The sequence below is a fragment of the Lagopus leucura genome, unplaced genomic scaffold (assembly GCF_019238085.1).
Source record: "Lagopus leucura isolate 7727_CA_CO unplaced genomic scaffold, USGS_WTPT01 Super-Scaffold_100002, whole genome shotgun sequence".
NCBI classification, from domain to species: Eukaryota; Metazoa; Chordata; class Aves; order Galliformes; family Phasianidae; genus Lagopus; species Lagopus leucura.
The window spans coordinates 7853006-7872211 of record NW_024962263.1 but is presented as its reverse complement, the minus strand read 5'-3'; the positions used below and the strand labels follow the sequence as shown (position 1 = coordinate 7872211).

The window sequence follows — 19206 nt, the reverse complement described above, 5'->3', positions numbered from 1 at the left end:
ATTAAGCAGAATAACTGTTACCAGCCACTTAATCGCATGTCTTACAGACGAGCATAAAAGATAAGCTATTTTGCCACAGAGCCCTATTTAAAGCACGGGATAGCTCTGCTCTACGAATGAATCACCCACTGCTGTGCAGTGCAGGAGGCTGGTGTGTGTGGGACCCCTGCCTCAAGCTCACAACCGCAGCAATGAGTTTGCAGGCAGAGGGAGGTAAGACCATCCCTCCACCTCGCAATGGGGCCCTGGCAGGGCAGCTAGGCGCTGCAGTGATGCCTTGCTTCAGCAGCCAGACCGAAGCCCTTTGAGGAGCCATTCATTGTGTGCTTTCGGTGCCAGGTACCTGCTGGCAGAGGTGCCGAGCATTGTCAGCAGCAAACAAAAGCCTTTGGGAGCGATCCCCTGAACTGAATGCCACACAACAGCGTATGTGAAAAATCAGGTCACTGGCATCCAGCAGGGTGTTGATTTATACGTCGAGGCTTCATCTACGAACTGCAGGCGGTACCGCCAATTACTCCACTTCTGTACATCAAAGGATGCTGACGGCCAGCGCTGCACTACTCACTAAAGACTGGAAATGCGCAGCAGCTATGGCACATTTAAGAATAGAAGGGGGGGCGGGAGGGTTGGAACACCACCGCCGTTCCCCCGTGCGCGGGCAGGTGAGGGGGCGCCTCAGCGTAACGGCGCCCGCAACCCGCGCCGCGCGTGCAGAGGCGGGGGCGCGCCGGGCCGAGCGCGGCCAATCAGGGGCGGGCGGGCGGCTCGCGCGCGACCTAACGGTCACCGGGACCCTGCCCCTTCCCCGATCCGCTCCCCGCGGCCGGCACTGCGCATGCGCCGCGCCGCCGGCGCCCATCCCCTCCGCAGGTGATGCCGCCGCCCGCGGGGATGGGGCCGTTACCGGGGGAAACGGCGGCGATGGGGCCGGTCCGCGCCTCGCTCCGCCCCTGAGAGCCGAGGGGAAGAGGCAGCGCGGCCGGTCCCACCACCCGGCTCCCTCCGGCCGCCATCTCTCCCCGTCGCCCCGTTCTCGATGTCTCCCCCGCGGCGCGGAGGCTCCTTCGTCGCCTCTCCGCCCCGCGGCTCCCCACCGCCGGCTCTAGCGCCCCCTGGCTGAGGGGCGGCCCGCCCTGCACCACCATGAAGGTGGAAGCGGGGGACAACTCCATGATCAACCTGTCGGTGCAGCAAGTGCTCAGCCTGTGGGCTCACGGCACCGTCCTGAGGAACCTCACCGGTGAGCGGGGCGGGCGCAGGGGTGCGGGGAGGAGAGGGGAGGACGGATGCCTTCCTCGCCTGCTTTCCTCGCTCGCCTGCTCTTCCCGGTGTGTGGGTGGGGCTGGCGGTCCGCGTGTGTGGAGCTGAGCTCTGGAGCTGAACGGGGACGCCGACGTGTTTTCCGTTGTGGGTTTACGATAAGAAGCTGAAGGGGCGCGTATGTGCCGTGGGGAGCTTGGAGCTTCATGATCCTTGAGGTCCCTTCCAACCCAAGCCGTTGTGTGATTCCATGGGCACCGGCGTGTGAGTAAAGGGCCGTGTAAAGCGTGTGAACGTATAAATATGTTTGAGTGGGTGGTAGCAGAAATACCCGTAAGAAAGAGGTGCTTTTTATGTGTTTGTCTTTTCTTTTTTCCCTACTCTACCCCTGTACAATAAGAGAGGTGCGAGCAAATGGAGCGGCAGATGTTTCGTGGCCAGTAGGCATAGTTTTAAGCATCAAGGATTCTTAAAGACAAAGCCTTTGTGTCACACGAAAGCTCTGAGAGGTTCGGGCGAGGCAGATCCCTGCTGCAAGGGAACCCTGGCTAGCTTTGGCGACAACTGGCTTATTTCCTCTGCCTCCCGCTGAAAAAAAGATTCTGACCTAAGGACTGCTATGAGACAAGCCCATAGGCATGCTGTGGAGAGGTGTGTCTTATGGCTCACTGTTCTATACAGGCGTGAAGCAAATCACAAACTTCCAGCTCTGGGCTGGAAGGGGTTTCATATCTGTAGCAAAGGTGTTGCTGAGTGCGTTCTCTCTATTGTTATAAGGGTATAATAGTTGGTGACAGATTAATGGTAAGCCTTGAATTAAGGGCATATGTTTTGAATATTTATAAAAGAGCATATTAGGTCACCTATTTCCTTCTGTCTGTACGAGCAATATGTGGAAACATCTGTGAAATAGGGGAAACGTGTGATGGAGTTATTAGGTGTGGCTGAAGTTTGATGACGTGGTGAACTAAAGGGTTGTTTTAACCTTTATGATTGTTCCTTTCTACTTCATGCTTTTTCAGTTTAATGAGTTATTCATTTGAAATGTGATCCATAAAATAGTTAAAACACGTCTGAATTTCAGAGGTTTAGAAAGGTGTACTAATACAGCTCATTCTCTGTGTAGTTTTTTTCTTTTGCATGCATTCTATAAATTACAAGTTGTGCTCTTGAACGGAAGAGTTAATAATGGATTTAACTTCTGTTTGTGTTAGACATCCTCTAAAGTTTTCCTAATTAGAACATTACACAACAGAGGCATTTCTATGAAACCCAGTGCTAAGTATTGGGCAAGAAAAACTGCCTCTTGGTGCTTTTGCAGTGTGACGAGGTTGCACAACGCGTTTTCAGTGTGGGATGGTTGCTCTTTTTTAACTTAAAGAATACAAGGAATGATTATTTATCTGTAGTAACACTGATGGAGAATACATTAGTGCTGGCTGACCTTACAGCTGTAAGCCGTTGTGTGGCATGACTACAATGAATGGTTTTAGTCTTCTACATAGGGCAGTGTTCCTGATTGTAACCTAGGAGACATTTTTAATGTAGTAACTGATAATAGTGAATAATTGTGAAATTTAAGAAGGGTTTACATAAAAATATTTACTAAATGGAGAAGTGAACGTTGCTTAAAAACATGTTCTGGCTTTCTGCGCTAAGAAAAGAGCGTGTGAATGATTTAGTTGTGTTGGTTAATTTCTTCGTTCACTTTCTTTGTCTATGTGGCATATGTATGATCAGTGAATATACAGATGCTATAATTAAGAAATACACAGGAAGATAATAAATGGAAAACACTTACTGATGTTGTAGGCTCACAAGATTCTCCACGAGTCAGCACTTCAATGGAATCTCGGAGAGGTGCAGCCAGGCTCCACCCCTTCTGGTAAGCACAGGTGAATTACCTTCACCTATGTTCCTGTGGCTGACTCAGTGCTCGCCTCAGGTGGTCAATCAGAGGTTCAGGCTGTGATTCAGCAGTTCCCATACAGACATATAAGGAAAAACTTCAGAGTACCGGAAGAAGAAATTAATAAATATGCAGTATTCCATGATTGTTCTTTGAGGCTGACTTTTGTTTAGGTTTGGACTAAAAAGTTGTGACTTATACTTGGATCTTAAATTGTTCAAGCAAGAATCCATCATCTTGAGATATCCAGTGTTGATAATGTTTGCACAAAGTTGTAAAATTCTACTGGCAAACTCATATTCCTGTAAAAAATATATGTATATTAATTCTTTCAAAACTTTCAGGAGAGCTGATATAAACCCCAGCCAAATCCAGGAGGTGCTTCAAATCTTAATGGTTTACACACGCACGCACACACACACACACCTCTTTCATGTAGGATATGCTATATGGCCCTGAGTACCACAGGAGGCTGCAGACATCTTAATTCCTGCCACTTGCACATCACATTCTGACAGCTAGCTCTGCAAGTGCTGTTTTTGTGGCTGAGCCTTGGCCTGCCTGTGTGACGTTCTTTGCTTCATACCTTTATGCTTTAACCTGGAAGGAGGAGTGCTAGTGTAGAAGGTGGAAGTAAGGGTCCAGTACCTATGGGAGCAGGTAGCCTATGTTTGGTTACCAAGCAAATCCAAGAACAGCCTCCTTACATGAACCGGTTGTGTTTTAGAGGCAGTGGTAGATCAGGGTTTGTTACCACAAGTCAGATAGTAATTGATTCTGAACTGTAAAATGCCCCACTTTGAGTGTCTTATTATAAAAAATATTCATGCTTAAATGCTGCCTCCAGTTTAGGGAACTTTGCTGTGTTTGTATTATTCCTGTAAGCAACGCGGGTATTTTGTTTAAGTCTAATTATTGCATGTTCCAAAGATTGAAGCTTCTTGTCCCAGCAGGTTTTACATCAGGTACTGAGGAGGCAGGGGGAGCATGCAGTCTTCTCTGTGTTGCTGGGAGAGAATGCAGTCTTCTCTGTGTTGCTGAGTGCAGAGGAATTCACAGAAGAGCTTGGCTGTGCTGTATGGCTTCTAAAGTCAGCATCTTCCTCACCATACCCTTAGGTTGTAGTGTCTGAAAGTGATGAGCTCAAGACTCCACAATTGTTTTAATATGCTTTAAAATGGAAGTAAATCATTAAAAAAAATCTAGTTTGAAACTGAACATTTATAAGAGATCATGGGAGTCGCATAGCAGATGCTCAAGGTCTACTTCATGTATGTATATTTTTGCTATACTCTATCCTACAGTTATTTGTCCCGTGATTTGTTTAGATTGTCACTGTACCTTATCTCATAACTTCAGGGGACTAGTCTGTAATCTGTGATTTAAATGCTCTTCAGCAAGTTCTTCTCTGCCAGATAACAGCAAAAGCGTAATGCCCCAAACAGCAATTTGACTGTGTACTCATGATAGCATCCAGAGTGCCAGTTTCTTAATTCAGACTGCAGAAGCATGTGTTACTTTGTTGACTGAAATTTGTATCTTTGTATTCAGAGCACAGATACTTGGTTGACTTAATTTTGTAGCTAGCAGTGGTAGACTGGATACGTAGATGAGAATAACAAGATGCAGAATTTGAGGTAGAGTTTTTTTTTGGAGCGCTCTTAATGAAGTGTTCTGGACGTTAATTTGTCTGATGGTGCAAGCTAAGAACTAGAGGGAAAGAAAAAAGCATTGAAGATGAAGAACTAAGGGCATACTCTGTGCTTACAGAAGCTAAGTGGTAGTAGGACAACGTGTTCACACATGAATGTTTCTCTGAAAGAAATGCCTCCTATTTTATTATGTTAGCCCACAAAATCAGAGGCGGACGTTGAAGCTTCCCACCAGTATTCCATTGCGTGTTGTTGCTGTGTGACAGAGGGCAGCAGAGGGGCGGTCTGACGAAGTGATGTTTGATGTGGGAGTACAGATGCAACAAAAGTGCGTCACTGAAATCTTCCATGCACACTCATTAGTGCTTGTTGAGCATTTATGGGGACCAAACAGTGGATGCAAGCACAGGGAGGTTTATGGGTGGTGTGTTTTAGCAGTGGCAACAGTGATGTGAAAGATGAGCTATGTGCAGCTGTCACACCACAAAATGGCACAGTGCTTACAGGCAGAGGAAGGGATTCATCTTTCTTAAAGAGGGAAGAGTCTTTTTAGAAAAGCTGTCAGGGCTCTAGAGTAGGTTTGAAGGAGGGAGGAAGGTGGGTAAGTGAGCTTGCCCATGAGTAGGTGTGTGACAGCATAGCTTGTTACAGGGACACAGTGTTAGTGGGGGCTTGCTGCCCCAGATGTGTTGTGATACTGTAATGCACTTGAATCTTACGATGATGAGCTAGGGACCACTGAGGCAATAGGAGAAGGCAATGGGGAAACTCAAGGAAAATACTTCAAAGGAATTATCCTCTAAGGAGGTGAAGAGGCTGGCTGCCCAGCTGAAGTGTCTCTACACCAGTATGTGCAGTTTGGGAAACAAATAGGAGGAGCTGAAAGTCACCCTGCTAGAAACCATGGCATAGTTTTAGTCCAATTTCAGTCCAAGCTTGTCAGCTACCATGACATATTAAGAGAAAACAAGTGCAGAATTCAGAGTACTGGCACTGCCCCTCAGACTTGCAATGGCAATACTAACAGTTTTACTTCTCTCTGGACTGTTATTACAAATTAATGATTAACTTCTAATTGACCTGCTACTTAACAGGCTGTCATAATCTCGGATCCCTTCCCAGCTAAAATAACCACCAATCTTCTGTTCTTGGGTTTTAACTTAAAAGTTTATCTCATTTCCATGCAACTTTATGAAATTGATACTACCTGAATTCAGTATCCCACAGCAGCATATATTCCAGAAGTTTTTATTTAGTCTGTAGAAGAACCGATGGGACAACCTTCATCAATACACTGTTGTCATACCTATGGAGTGTTTGGGGATCTTATGGCACGCAGAAGCTGGCAGTTGTAATGTAACACTGCAGAAGAACCAAGCTGCTGCTTCACTTGTGGATTTGGAATGCCTTCTGTAAGTCCATCAGTGTGATGTCAGGTTATTTTGACCCTAATAACACTGTAAGATGTTCTCGCTTTTCCCAGGCAGAAGTTTCACCTTTTGCATTCATCTTAGCCAAGGAAAATGAAAGCTTGAGACAAAAACCTTTTCAAGACACTGTTCTGATGACACAGGTTTCTCTTTCACTAGGATTATTTTGTGTATCAGGGTAATCTGATTTAATATTTGTGATACTAAAATTGTGTAGCTGACTTGATTGTAGGGAAGAATGCCGCATCTAGAAAATGAGAAGCATCTCTGCTACCTATTTACTGGCAAACAAAGCAAAGCCTCCTCTGATGTGTAAGAACTATTTTGAAATGATGTATTCACCGTTGCACTGCCTTCCAGCAGTTTAGTTCTGTTTTCTCTAAGTAATCTGGCGGATGGCTCATCTGGCAATGTTGTCATGGAGGACTAAAGTGTAAGATCTAAGATGTTCAAGTACCTTTTAGGACTGAAGGTTTTCAGATCTCAGCATCTACAAGCTTGGAAATGCTTACTCCTGGCTGCTAAACATTCTTAATTTCTATACTAAAGTGCTTTTCTGTAACTTCTGTTCTTTGTGGTTGTTCAAATGGTAATGCAGAATATAAAGCTTGCTTTTTTTTCACTACCACTTTGGCCAAAGCAGGGTAGGCTTGAGGACCTGCTCGTTCTATTTCTAAACTGTAGTCTGCTTAGTCCATGCTAACAGTCTACTAACATTCCACTCTTGCTCCTACCATAGGGCAGGAGCTTAGTTTTCATTGTTTTGATAGAATAATGTTTCAAGCCAGTGGGAGTCTGATTTGGAATACCTTTTTAACATCTTTCTATGAAAGGGTCTTCCCAGTGAGAGGGTAACTCTTCTGATGCAACCAGTGAGAATGGAGGAGGATCACTCCCTCGTGCAAAAATGATTCACAGTATTCCTTTCAGAATGCCAATTTACATCTTTAGGAAAGCTTTTTCCCTCTCTTAATCTGTATTTACTGTAAGTGCTGGTAGGATTGTAAGATTGACAGATCCTCTGGTTAATCTCCTTGCTTATTTGCTGCTACTAGGAGGAAAGCAGCAAAAGTGATGGGAATACCACAGCTGTGCGAATAACAGATGAGGCCTGTTAGGACTGCAAGAGAGGTTCCTCTCTTAAGCTATCTATGACCATGGTAGATTAGATCAGCAATTACCTCAGTCTGTCTTAAACCTGGTGTAGTGGAAATGCAATGTCATAGCTGGAACCAATGACTGAGCACCTGCTGGGAAGGCAGGGCCAACCCAGCGGAGCTCAGGTGCAAGCAATGCACCTGAGTGACTGGAAGGGGTGGAACCAGGATCCACCCTTGCCCAGACCTCATTTAAAGGCTGGCAGTGGTGGTAAGAGTATTTTGCTGGAGATCACTGCCTACCTGTGGACCTTACTGAAGGTAAACTTCAGGCCTTCCAAAAGTAAGCAGTTTCTTTATCTTGTTTCTACACCCATTACTGTCACATCTAAGCATATACTCACTTGCTGTTGCCTGGGATCTTGCTGCTCTGCTGTCTATTTGTGTTACACCTAGCAAAGGGGTTTGTCATATACTTGTAGACTGATGTGGCTGGCGCTCCTGCCACTGTTCTATAGCTTCTGAGATAGAGGCATTTTCTACAAAAGTGCTGTGGTCCTTATCCTCCTGCAAAAATGCTTGTGACCCAATTTGGGGCTGAAGGTAAAGGGGTGGAGGTGGAAGGCTTTGATAGAGCTGCTTAGAGCCACCCTTAGTGTATGTGTGTATGTGTATCCAGTCACTTGGGAAGATAAGTTGCACTTTAAGTTACAGCTGTTAGCATTAACTGTATGTATTTTTACTGGCCATTTTCCTTGCTCCTCTCTTAAGAGGGTCTTTTGGTTGTCCTCAAAGGATTGCAGTTGGTGTGTAGCAACTGTTCTTTCTCAGCATCCTTTCAAAATATGCTTTGTTTGATGTGATGTATTGATGTACTTTTGAATTAGCTAACTGGGTCCTATTTCTGCTCCAATGCCTGATGTGTGTTTCCAGCGGCAGTAATACAGGCTCACCTGATAAATAGTATCCTGCTGTTGTAAGGAAATGTACTTTTTTTTTTTTTTTTTTTTTTTTAGGGGGAACTGCAGCAGGAACTCTAAACTTGGGATGGCATTAAGTGTGTAAATCACAGAATCACAGAATTGTAGGGGTTGGAAGGGACCTCCAGAGATCATTGAGTCCAACCCCCCTGCCAAAGCAGGTTCCCTACAGTAGGTCGCACAGGTAGGCATCCAGGCAGGTCTGGAACATCTCCAGAGAAGGAGACTCCACCACCTCCCTGGGCAGCCTGTTCCAGTGCTCCGTCACCTCACTGTAAAGAAGTTCTTGCGCATGTTTGTGCGGAACTTCCTATGCTGCAGTTTCCAGCCGTTTCCCCTTGTCCTGTCTCCACTCACCACTGAAAAGAGTCCGGCCTCGCCATTCTGCCCCCCACACCTTAGATATTTATAGACCTGGATCAGGTCCCCTCTCAGTCTCCTTTTCTCAAGGCTGAACAGACCCAGTTCACTCAGCCTTTCCTCATAGGGGAGATGCTCCAGGCCCTTCACCATCTTCGTGGCCCTCCGCTGGACTCTTTCCAAGAGATCCCTGTCTTTTTTGTACTGGGGAGCCCAGAACTGGACGCAGTACTCCAGATGAGTATGAATGTCTTCAGTTTGCTAGATGCTGTGATAGGGACATTTATGATCATTATAGTTGACATTTTTTTTTTTAAATATGGATACCGTTAGGATTTTGCTGCTTGTGTTTTCTTACCCTTTGGAGTTACCGTGTTTTTAGAACATTATCTCCAAATGAGCAAGCTTCTTTGATTTCTGTGTAGATTCATTGATGCTTTCTGTACCTCTCTTTGGAAGTAAGGGTGATGTCTGGCATTTTTAGAAATACTTGTGCTCTGTGTGTTCTCCTGACCTCCTGTCCTCGCTCAGTACTTTACCTACTGCTGGCTACTTGTTGCTATCAGGTTTGGTGCTAACTAATTAGAATAAAGCAGATGTGCTAAAAATTCTTGTTTAAAAAAAAAAAAGTGTTATTTCTATTTTTCCCTTCTGAAGATACTTGGGTGGAATGTTCCCATTACAGCTCCCTGGTAGATAAACTGATGCCTTTAATCTGACTTTTCCTATTTGACATTAGCTTGATTGTAAAAGGTGGATCTTCTTCCTGGTTCACTTTCAGAGAGAACTTCATCCTGCACTTGTGGTTACAATATCTCAGCAAGAAATTACAATTAATGAATAAAGAAGCCATTGAAAGAATGATGGCCTTTGTTAATCAGATCTATTATTACAAATACTGTACTAGAACTCTTCATGTTTTTTGTTTGTTTTTTATGTCTCAGTAGCACTGCTCCTTTAAGTCAGTCTGCTGAAACACGGCGGTGTCTTGATCGTATGCTGGCGTTTTCATGTAAACTCCTTTCAAGACTAAAATCATTGTTGAATTTCTTCTACTATTGATTGTATGCAATGTTTCTAAATCTCTTATGTTTTTGCCTGAGAAATATTAATCTTTTATTTGACTGCTTTCTTTCAGAAATGTGGTACTGGGTTTTCCTCTGGGCTCTCTTCTCCTCTCTCTTTGTCCATGGTGCTGTGGGAGTATTAATGTTTGTGATGCTGCAGAGGCATAGGCAGGGGAGGCTGATTTCTGTCATTGTGGTCAGCATTGGATTTCTGGGTTCTGTAACTGGAGCAATGATAACCAGTAAGTCTATCTTTTGTGTTTTTACTTATTTATATGTAAAATTAAAAATATATTAAAGCAAACTTTCTCTTAATGATTTGGTAATTACTTATTAAGGATTTTGCCTTAATTGTGTAGCAATTCTAATGAATATGATGGCTGAGTTGTTCTTCCTATTATGTAATGATGGAATGATTCCAGAATTGTTAGCAGATGGTTATCTTACTCATTCACTTTGTCTGCTTTGTGTACCAAGCTATTGAAATGTCTATGGTTGACAAGTAATATCATTCAAGGAACAGAATTTGCTGTCCTTTCCTGTTGTAATTGTTGCCAATTTTGGCCAGAGTTTTTTTTTTATCAAGTTCACCTATCAGTATCCTTAAAGCCATCAGTTTCTTTTAGAAATGAGGCCCCACTTGCATTGAGTTCAGGACTGGCTTCTCACTCTCTTTCCAGGGCCTGCTGGAGGCTTCAATATCCTTTCCAGATCCAATATGGGTCTTCTAAAGGAACTAGAGATGCTGTGTACCTCTACAGGAAAAAACACTGGAACTAGAGGCTTTTTTCTGTGTTTTTAATGAGCATATAACAATCTGAACTATGTGTGCCACTCAGAACAGACCGAATAATTGCGTGCCTCAAGGATTTGGAAGACCTTTCCAATCTTCCACTATAGTCAAATCGATATTTTTCTAATGGATTTGGGATAAGGAATAATAACAATAGTTATCACCCCTGCTCTGTTCTTCCCCTCAAATAAAAAACAAAAGCAAGGGAGCTATGTGTGCTATTAACTTAGGTACGATGCTATTCAACAAGAGCATCAGTTACAGCATTTCTGATGGTGCTATTCCAAAGCCTCCAACCTCCTGAGAAATACTTTACACTTTTTATTTCTTTGTACTGGGGGGTTAGCGTCTTATCTGTGGATACATTTTTCTGCTAAAGCATTGTGCTAAAAGATGAGTAAATACCAGGTTCATAGAGCAGTAAGTAAAGGTACTACTTTGATCTAGCTTATAAATGGTCCGTAGTAACTTTTCCAAACAGGCAGGAGAACATCAGGTTTTCTTTGTGGCGGGAAGAGAGTATTATTTCTATAGAAAATAAGCTTGTGCTTAGTGTCTGAAACTGTGCTGGTAATATGGAGTTCTCAACACTGCAATCAATGGATTCTGTAATGTGTCTGTAATAACTTGAACAGTGGTTTTTCTCCAGATGTCTTCTGTGTTATTGACAAGGTGGCCTCACTTGAAAGGCAGTAGAGCCTTTGAAGTAACGAATTGTAAATCTAGAGACCACCACAGGGCCTTAAGCTGTGGGCAAATACTCTTGCCTTTCTCTTTGAGCTGTAGAGGTTGTCAGAGTAGGGGTAGCACTTCAGCTTTAGACACTCATGGTTGTTTTGTAGCAGGTTTTCTTATGCTTTCTCAGGCTGAAAGTTCTTATTGCTTATTAATTTTAAAATTTGATTAAAAATACAAACTTTAAGCAGTGCTTCCTTGGGGCTTTCTTCAGAATTCTGGTTTAATGATGTTTTAATTGCTGTGTATTTCCCAGCTTGACATTTTATTGTCTAACAGCATTGATGGTTTTTTCCTTCTAAAATGAGGCATATGGAACCAATTAATACCTTGTATTGCATGTTATGTTGATATTGAATTGTCCTGTGTTTACAATGGCAGTGGCCCTGTTATTAGGTCAGTTGCATGACCACTTGTGAAGAGCAAGTGCTAGGAAATGTAATGCTGAGTATCCAAGCAGAAGTGGGGAAGTCTCAGAGTTTCTGATGTGAATTTCCTTTGCCTCTTTCATCTATGCAGGAAAAGAGGAGCAACACAGTTGTGTTTTTATATCCAAATTTACATGTAAAATGTTTGAGTAAGCAGTTCTGTTTGTGTGTAGATCATGCATTTCACCAGGGAATTTCTCTGAGCTTACACTGTAGACTTATCTTATTCTCATTGGTTTTACACAGAGAGATGAAACTGGATTAGCCAAAAATGCCAAGGTATCTTCATTTCTGGACAGCACTGGGTTGTTTCGTGCTGAAAGAAATTCTATGGGGAGCTTCTGAAGACAAATAAAATATTTAAAAGAGGATTTTTAACTGTTGCTGCCTAGTGAAGTAGGATGTAAGCAAGTATTTAGCCTTTTGGATAGGCCCAATCCTGCTTTTAAGAGATGGAAATAGCAAATCAACTTCTACTTCCATTTGTTTTTCCAGGCTTCCCTGTTATTTGTGTAGGCGAATGGGATGCAACCTGTTAAATGGTACAAGTTTAGAATCATAGGATGGCCTGGGTTGAAAAGGACCACAATGATCATCTAGTTTCAAATCCCCTGCTGTGTGCAGGGTCACCAACCAGCAGACCAGGCTGCCCAGAGCCACATCCAGCCTGGCCTTGAATGCCTCCAGGGATGGGGCATCCACAGCCTCCTTGGGCAACCTGTTCCAGTGCCTCACCACCCTCTGTTTAATTTTGTTCATGATAGATCTTTGGGACTTGGGTATTTTTGCAATCTGTTACCAACATACAGCAATGTGTTTAAAAGCAGCAGGACAAAACCAGTAACCAGAGTGAGTTGTGCTGCTGCTTGCAAAAACAGCCTCAGGAACAGGTAAAAATCAGGCAATTTGAGGCAAGGACTTCTAGTTGCATTTTATCCCACAGGGTCTGTTCTTCCTCCTGCCCGTCACACACACTCTTTTTTGGTAATGTTCTCATTTCCCTCAGTGGCAATCTGTTGTAGTACCCTTTGGCTGTCTACCAGTTGTGCTGGGTTTTTACAGCTTCTATTGCATGCTGTTATCTGAAAAACAAAAATACATGATTATCAAAGCACAAAACTCCTTGGTTTTGTTATTGATGTTTTTCCCAGAATACTTCAATGCCTTTCTGAAGAAGCCAGACACTGCTGTTATTGGGATATGGTAATTTGATGCTACTGGTTAATAGATCTTAACTAATTTGAATTCACTTTAAGAGTTCAATCACCTGAATAATTTTAGTGGCAGCGCTGGGCTCATTCTCAAGGATCTATTTCAGTTTTTGATAGTTGATAGTCAGGATAAATGGAAAAGCTAACGGGGGGGGCTGAGTGAAATAACTTCAGGCTAGTGTTTTAGTTAGGTAATTAAAACAACTACCTCTACACATTTTGTGTAAAGAAACAATTAGTGGTGAATGCTGGTCTCCCTAAAATATTTGTAAAAATGAGATGGTGCTCTTTTTTTTTTTTTTTTTTTGTCAGGTGACATCTTAGAAAACCTGTTGGGATTTATTTCTGTACCACGGATTTTGAATCACTCGGGCAGACTGTTCCCTGTAGCGAGTAAAAACGAGGGAATTCCCACTTCAACTCGCTGCCAGTTTTTGAAATAAATAGCAGTTTTCAGTTTTCTTTGAGTTGGAAAGGGGCTTTGCGTACTCTGAAAGCATTTAATTGAACTGTTTGAGATATCACATACAAAAGGTCTATCACTGAAAAATTCAGTGTTTTCTTTAGGCAAGGGGAGTAAGGACTCTACAGCAAATACTAGGTGAGAAAATACTAAAGAAAAAGGCTGATGTAGGTAAATCTGAGGTATGGATTGAGTTATATTTTTACTACAGACACAGCTGTATATAAGCCTCTCTTTGTATTTTGCACAAACATTTGTGTATCCTCACACAGACAAGTAATTTGAGGAGAAAATGCTATTAGCATGATATTCTTTTGAAAGATGGATGCAACGATTTTCTTTCTTAGGCTCTTATTTCAAGTCAATACCACCATGAAATTGCTCTGTGGCTTTTGTTCTTTAATGCATGTGAAGAAGTCACCGTATGAAAGACGGTAGGAGGGAGTTAAGAACAAGTGACTTGTTTTCAGAGCAGTGTATTGCTGGTTAATCTTTGGTCATTTGGTGTTATATTTGAAAGGAGAGTTGCACACAACTGTACAGGAGAAATGGCTTTTTAATTTCATGTAACTGTAAATCTAATGATATTGGTTAGAGACTTCTCCCCGTATGTATTCATGAATTACAGTGTAAGACTTCTTGATCTTTTCCGTGTTTTGCTTGATTTACCAAACAATTGCTAACAGTTTAGTAGGTTAAGTCAAAGCTAATTAGCACAGTATGATCTGATTGTTTAACTGAAATACTAAATGAAGCTGCTAGACATGTAGATTTCTTTAGTCAGTTTGTAGGCATTCACAGTCTTAATATTATCATCTTTTCCCTGCTTGTATGAAGACAATTAAGCCACGGTTTGGACTTGGTAAATTCTAATGCATATTTTAGAGGGCTTCTTTTTGCTAATTCTTCAAATTAGCAGGGAGAGAAAGAAATTGGAAGGCACCTTAAGGGAAGTGGTGAGTTTAAGGTTTGTTTTTTTGTTTCTTTCAGTAAAGCTTGTGTTGTAACAGTTGATCTGGTTCATTTGGGAAAATTATCCCTGAAGGCCTTTGAAACTAGAAAAAGTCAAGCAAGGCTAAATAATTGAATAATGCCATGAAGTAATTCCGTGTTTGGTAATATTCTAGAAATAGCTAATGCATAAATACAGTAAGTCATTTGTGATATGTTTCAGCCTTAGTTTTACTTCTGTAATTTGACCATTGTTTTTCTTGTGATTCTTAGGTGCTGCAGTAGCTGGAATTTACAGAGTAGCAGGAAAGAATATGGCTCCCTTAGAAGCTCTTGTCTTTGGTGTTGGACAGACAGTACTGACATTAATTATATCATTTTCAAGGATTCTTGCAACGCTTTGAGACTTACATAAAAAATAATGTCAACTAGCCTAAAAATATCTCTAATCTGAAGAGAAGCTTCCTGAAAGTGGATTCATCAGTTATGAATTCGAGTCCAAGGGAAAGGAAGCAATGAGGAACAACAAGAGCTGCATACTGGAGGTTCAGTCAAATGAACAGGCTGTCCTCTAGTGTCTGAACTGTTGTACTTCTGCACTGCGCCTTACGTGCCTCAGTCAAAGGCAAGGTGCAATCCTTGTGCACAGCGCTGAGATGAAGCACCTTGAGCAGCTGCCAGTCAGGTTATGCTTGGTAATGGGGTCATTGTTCTGATCAGTGTTTTAATGAAATAAAGGGATGCTCCTGAAAATTGCTGCACGTGCCAAACTTGGAGTTCAATTCTTAGTTATTGGTTGGATAAGCTTTTTGAACTTGTAGTTATAGAAGAATGCTGTGGGTGGACACACTGAGCTCAAGTGGAATGTAAGGTAACTAATTTTTGTACTAACAGAATATTTCTTTGAGCATTCATATTCAGCACTAAACACAGCACTTCGGTTTGATTCAAGCTGCAGATAAATATTGATGGGATTTAAGTGCTACAACTGAAGCAACCCTGTTGCAATTGCCACAGTCTTAGGATGACTTGTGGCAATTCTGTGAAGATCAGTACTTTGTTTCTTCCTGGTCTTGACTCTTCAGGCATCACTAGTTTAAGGAGACTCTGTGAGAGAGGTGCAATTTGTTGTGTATGCATCATGAAATGATGCTTTCCTTCAAGTAATTTTGTCTTAAAATTGCAGATGGTTACCAGCCCTTTTTGAAAACCCTAAAAAGGCTACCTGCTGCAAGTAAGCTCCCTTTATTTGCTGAAGTGCTGGTAGGACTCTTAACCCTACACTTTTTGTTTAGTTTTTGTTTTTCAAAGAGCAGGCAAATGTAACGCAGACTTTAAGAAAGTTCACCTGTGGCACAAATGGAAAGTGATAAAGAGATACCAGTTTTCTATGGAACAAAGACACTTGTTTAATCAAATAGTTATCTTCAAAAGTTGGGTAGCAGGGCAGCACTGCTGTATTTACTACCTTGTTTCTGAACACTTTGTATTCTTGGAAAGGTTAAGATACCTGGAAATTTCAATGACGTCGTTTTCAGTAGATTTTGTGCTTTTCTAGTTTAAAAGGAACGTGTTGTGCATGTGAGGTGTCTTAAATGTGAATGTTTGGAGTGAATAGAAATTTTAATGCTGTTTATGAAGTGCAAAATTTAAAGGGCACGATGTTCTGTGTGAGGAATAAGACATCTTTTACTACTTTATTCAACTGGATATTTTTCAGGAGTTGGTTGTTAATGCTGACAGGAAGAGTAAATTGCCCAAAGGTTTTGCTGTTAAGATGTCAAAGAGACTTTTGGAACTGTTGAAATCATTGGCATCTGCTGTACAGCTTGAAGAATATGGTTCTAATGCAATTTACAATCAAAATGCATTGCTTAGTGCTTCAAAAATATTAGAGTGAATTTACTTGCCATTATTTTCCTCCACTTAAGCTGTTTGGCTTTTTTACATGCTAAGAATGCAAATAATTGTTTTGTTTAGAAGTATTGTCAGGTTAGTTTTGTTGGTTTTTTTTCTTTTTGGAAAAAAATGTGTACAAAGTTACAGGCTATGAAGGGAACAAGATGAAATAGAGATTTATAAATGTTTTTAATGGTATACTTTGGCTTTAAATTGCTTTAATATGTGGCTGAATGCATATATTCTCATTACTGTGAATGTTCTCAAAACTTATTTTTGATGGTTTAATTTTTTTTTACTTTCTGCTGGTAGTTTTTGAGATAACAATTCATTGCACTTTAGACAGTTAAATTTTTGCATCTGTAAAAAGGCAATTTAAACTTCTCCTCGTTGTTTTACGATATGGGAAAAAATGGTTTCAGGTATCTAAATCTAATGGAATAATAAAGTCTCCTAATGTGCCTTTCTATATGTATTTTTTAAGGGAGAAGATGAAAAAGGTTTTCTTTGTTCTTGTTCTATTTTTGGTATTATGAATGATTTAGTTATTTGATATGTTTTATTCAACAGACATTAAAACATTTGTTTGACAACTTGGAAATATTTGTCTAGATCAAAACCAACCCTCTCACAAAGCGTTGTATTCAGTAGCTTAAACTGTCTCATGACATTACCTCACCCTTCTACTTCTTCCTTCACAGTTTCTAAATTTCATTGAGCATCTCAGTTCTTATTTATTATATGGGATTGCTGTGGTATCACTGTTCAAGGACTTGCTGTCTTTCACCACTTTGAACTGTCAGACTACTGCTAACGTAAGCAATGTATGTAACGAATAAAATTTTATTGATGAACTTCATTCTTCCTTTGAATTGTAACGTCTGTGAAATATCTCCCACTGTAACTTCTTAGACAAGGAGGCATCCTTGCAGATGTTTAAAAAAAAAAACCTTCCTCTGAGTAACTTTTATTATATGGACCCTATTAATGGCTTTAAATCAGTTAGGTGCTTAATTGTGTTCTGCTTTATGTGGCGTTATTGCCTACCAACAATCAGTAGGCAGATACAGTGCCTAGTTAGTATAATAGTTGTGTGTTTGGATGGGAAACTGGTCTTAGCTATTAATTGTGAAGGATAAATGAGGCCAATTACTTTAACAAGTTTTCCTTGTTTGTGGTATGAATCTCATGCATAATAATTCCAGAAGAGAAAGAAAGTGCAAGTGGTCTTATGCCCCTGAAACTTTCAGGATTCACTCCAATTCTATAGGAACAACATTGTTAAAAGGTGCTCTAGTCAAAGAGCAGCGTGTGTGTACGTATATATACATACTTATATGAATGATGATAATGTTTTGGAGATGTTCTATACCTTACACAAACAGACAATTTAAGAACTTACACAAGAAATAGAAGATAACTTAGGATAACCTTTTTCCTTTGCTAGCATATCTTGTGGATGAATGGCACTGATGGTACTGATTTGCTTTGAACAATAAAGTATTGTGTGAATGTCTACACAGGATCTTTTAGGGCTATATTTAAATAGCTCTGCATTGTATCACGAGGCACATTCTGTGCATTATTTATTAATTTCTAGTAGAGAACAAGTAACAACATCTTTAGAGAGGTTCGAATACCAAATATATTATTCACTGCTAAGACAACTTTCCTGGTTTGTTAGAAGCTGTTGTTGCTAAAGATACAGACATTCCTCACACTTTTAACATACCTCAATGATCAAAAGCTTTGTTTTGAGAAAATCTTTCAAGTAACTATTCTTTAAGTTTGTGGGTAATTCTGGGTTTATGAAACTAATCTGTGTATTATCACTAACAGCATTAGCTGAAGCTTATGCTTCGCTTCTTAAGGAAACAAATAATTTAACCAGTTCTAAACATTCAACACAGACCTAGGAGAGTACACCTGATTTTTATCTTGTGCACCTTTTTGATTTTAAGGTTCAGTGTTTTTACTACTCTGATTTCTCTTTTCTCTTATAATGCTGGACATTGGGATTTAGTTTGGTTACTGTTTTTATCTATTTGAATTGTGTTAGGGCTGGGAGCGAGTTGTATATTGCCATTTGAGAGGAAGCTGAAAGGGAGTCAAAGCTCTAATAACTGCAAGGATGCATTTCATGGGTGCTTTATGTATTTTATTTACTAAACAGGCTGCAGTGGCACCTTTCCTTCAGTAAGCCACATCTTTTTCTACAAGGCCATTCAAAATCACACGTGTATAATCCCACAGACTAAATTAATTTTCATCTTCAGTCAAAATAGTATTCCTAGGTGTGGATGAAGCAGTTTGAGCCAAATCTTAACAAGGTTCAAGGAATGTAGTTGTACATATGGTGAGACCTCTTTCTCAGTTACTGTCTTGTTTCTGGAAATACACATTCATCACTTGTGTCTTTCAGTTACAGGGAAAATGTGGGTACGGCTCAGTAGGATGGAAATTGCAACTTTAATAGCAAGCAATTTGAGATATTCACAGCAAAGGCGTGAGAAACACTTCAATAGCTTAATTGTAGTGATGGATTTGGTTGGCAAGCCTTCTGGGATGACTTCTACACGTACTTGTTCAGCATGCTAATGAACGTGCAGGGGTCAGGCTTGTGTATTTACTCAGTACTAGCTGAAATACAGCTTCAAGGAGGAAAACAGTGGAAGTTATACAAATAAATGAATAGAAACAACACCTGGGCTAGCAGCCTCTCTGCACCCTAGTGAGTCACAAAACAGAAGCTGGTTGATGGAATTAACATGAGAGAGGCTGAGTAAGAAATCCAATTTCGTGCAATCCAAGGCATATTGAACTTTGACATTAAGCTCTTTTGAATTCAAGTTCCAAATAAAATCTCATTAGTTAATTTTTATAAGGAAAAATAATCACTTTCTTTTAACTTCTTTATAGCAATGTGAATTACTGTATCAGGTGGTGCTAAATAGAGAAAGTATACAAA

At 41.0% G+C, this 19206-nt stretch overlaps 1 protein-coding gene across 1 annotated transcript; it reads left to right on the top strand.

The window, feature by feature from the left end:
• The first annotated feature begins 986 nt into the window (after positions 1–986).
• TMEM170B (transmembrane protein 170B) lies at positions 987–17068 on the top strand. Its single transcript, XM_042869280.1, has 3 exons — positions 987–1243; positions 9830–10000; positions 14613–17068. The coding sequence occupies exons 1-3, from the start codon at positions 1147–1149 to the stop codon at positions 14741–14743; spliced, it is 399 nt and encodes a 132-aa protein (XP_042725214.1). The 5' UTR covers positions 987–1146; the 3' UTR covers positions 14744–17068.
• Positions 17069–19206: the final 2138 nt, after the last annotated feature.

Excerpts from the sequence above, each read along its gene's own strand:
- TMEM170B (XM_042869280.1), top strand. The coding sequence starts at position 1,147 with ATGAAGGTGGAAGCGGGGGACAACTCCATGATCAACCTGTCGGTGCAG. Across the intron at positions 1,244-9,829 it reads CGTCCTGAGGAACCTCACCG|AAATGTGGTACTGGGTTTTC; the intron begins GTGAGCGGGGCG and ends GCTTTCTTTCAG. Across the intron at positions 10,001-14,612 it reads AACTGGAGCAATGATAACCA|GTGCTGCAGTAGCTGGAATT; the intron begins GTAAGTCTATCT and ends TGTGATTCTTAG.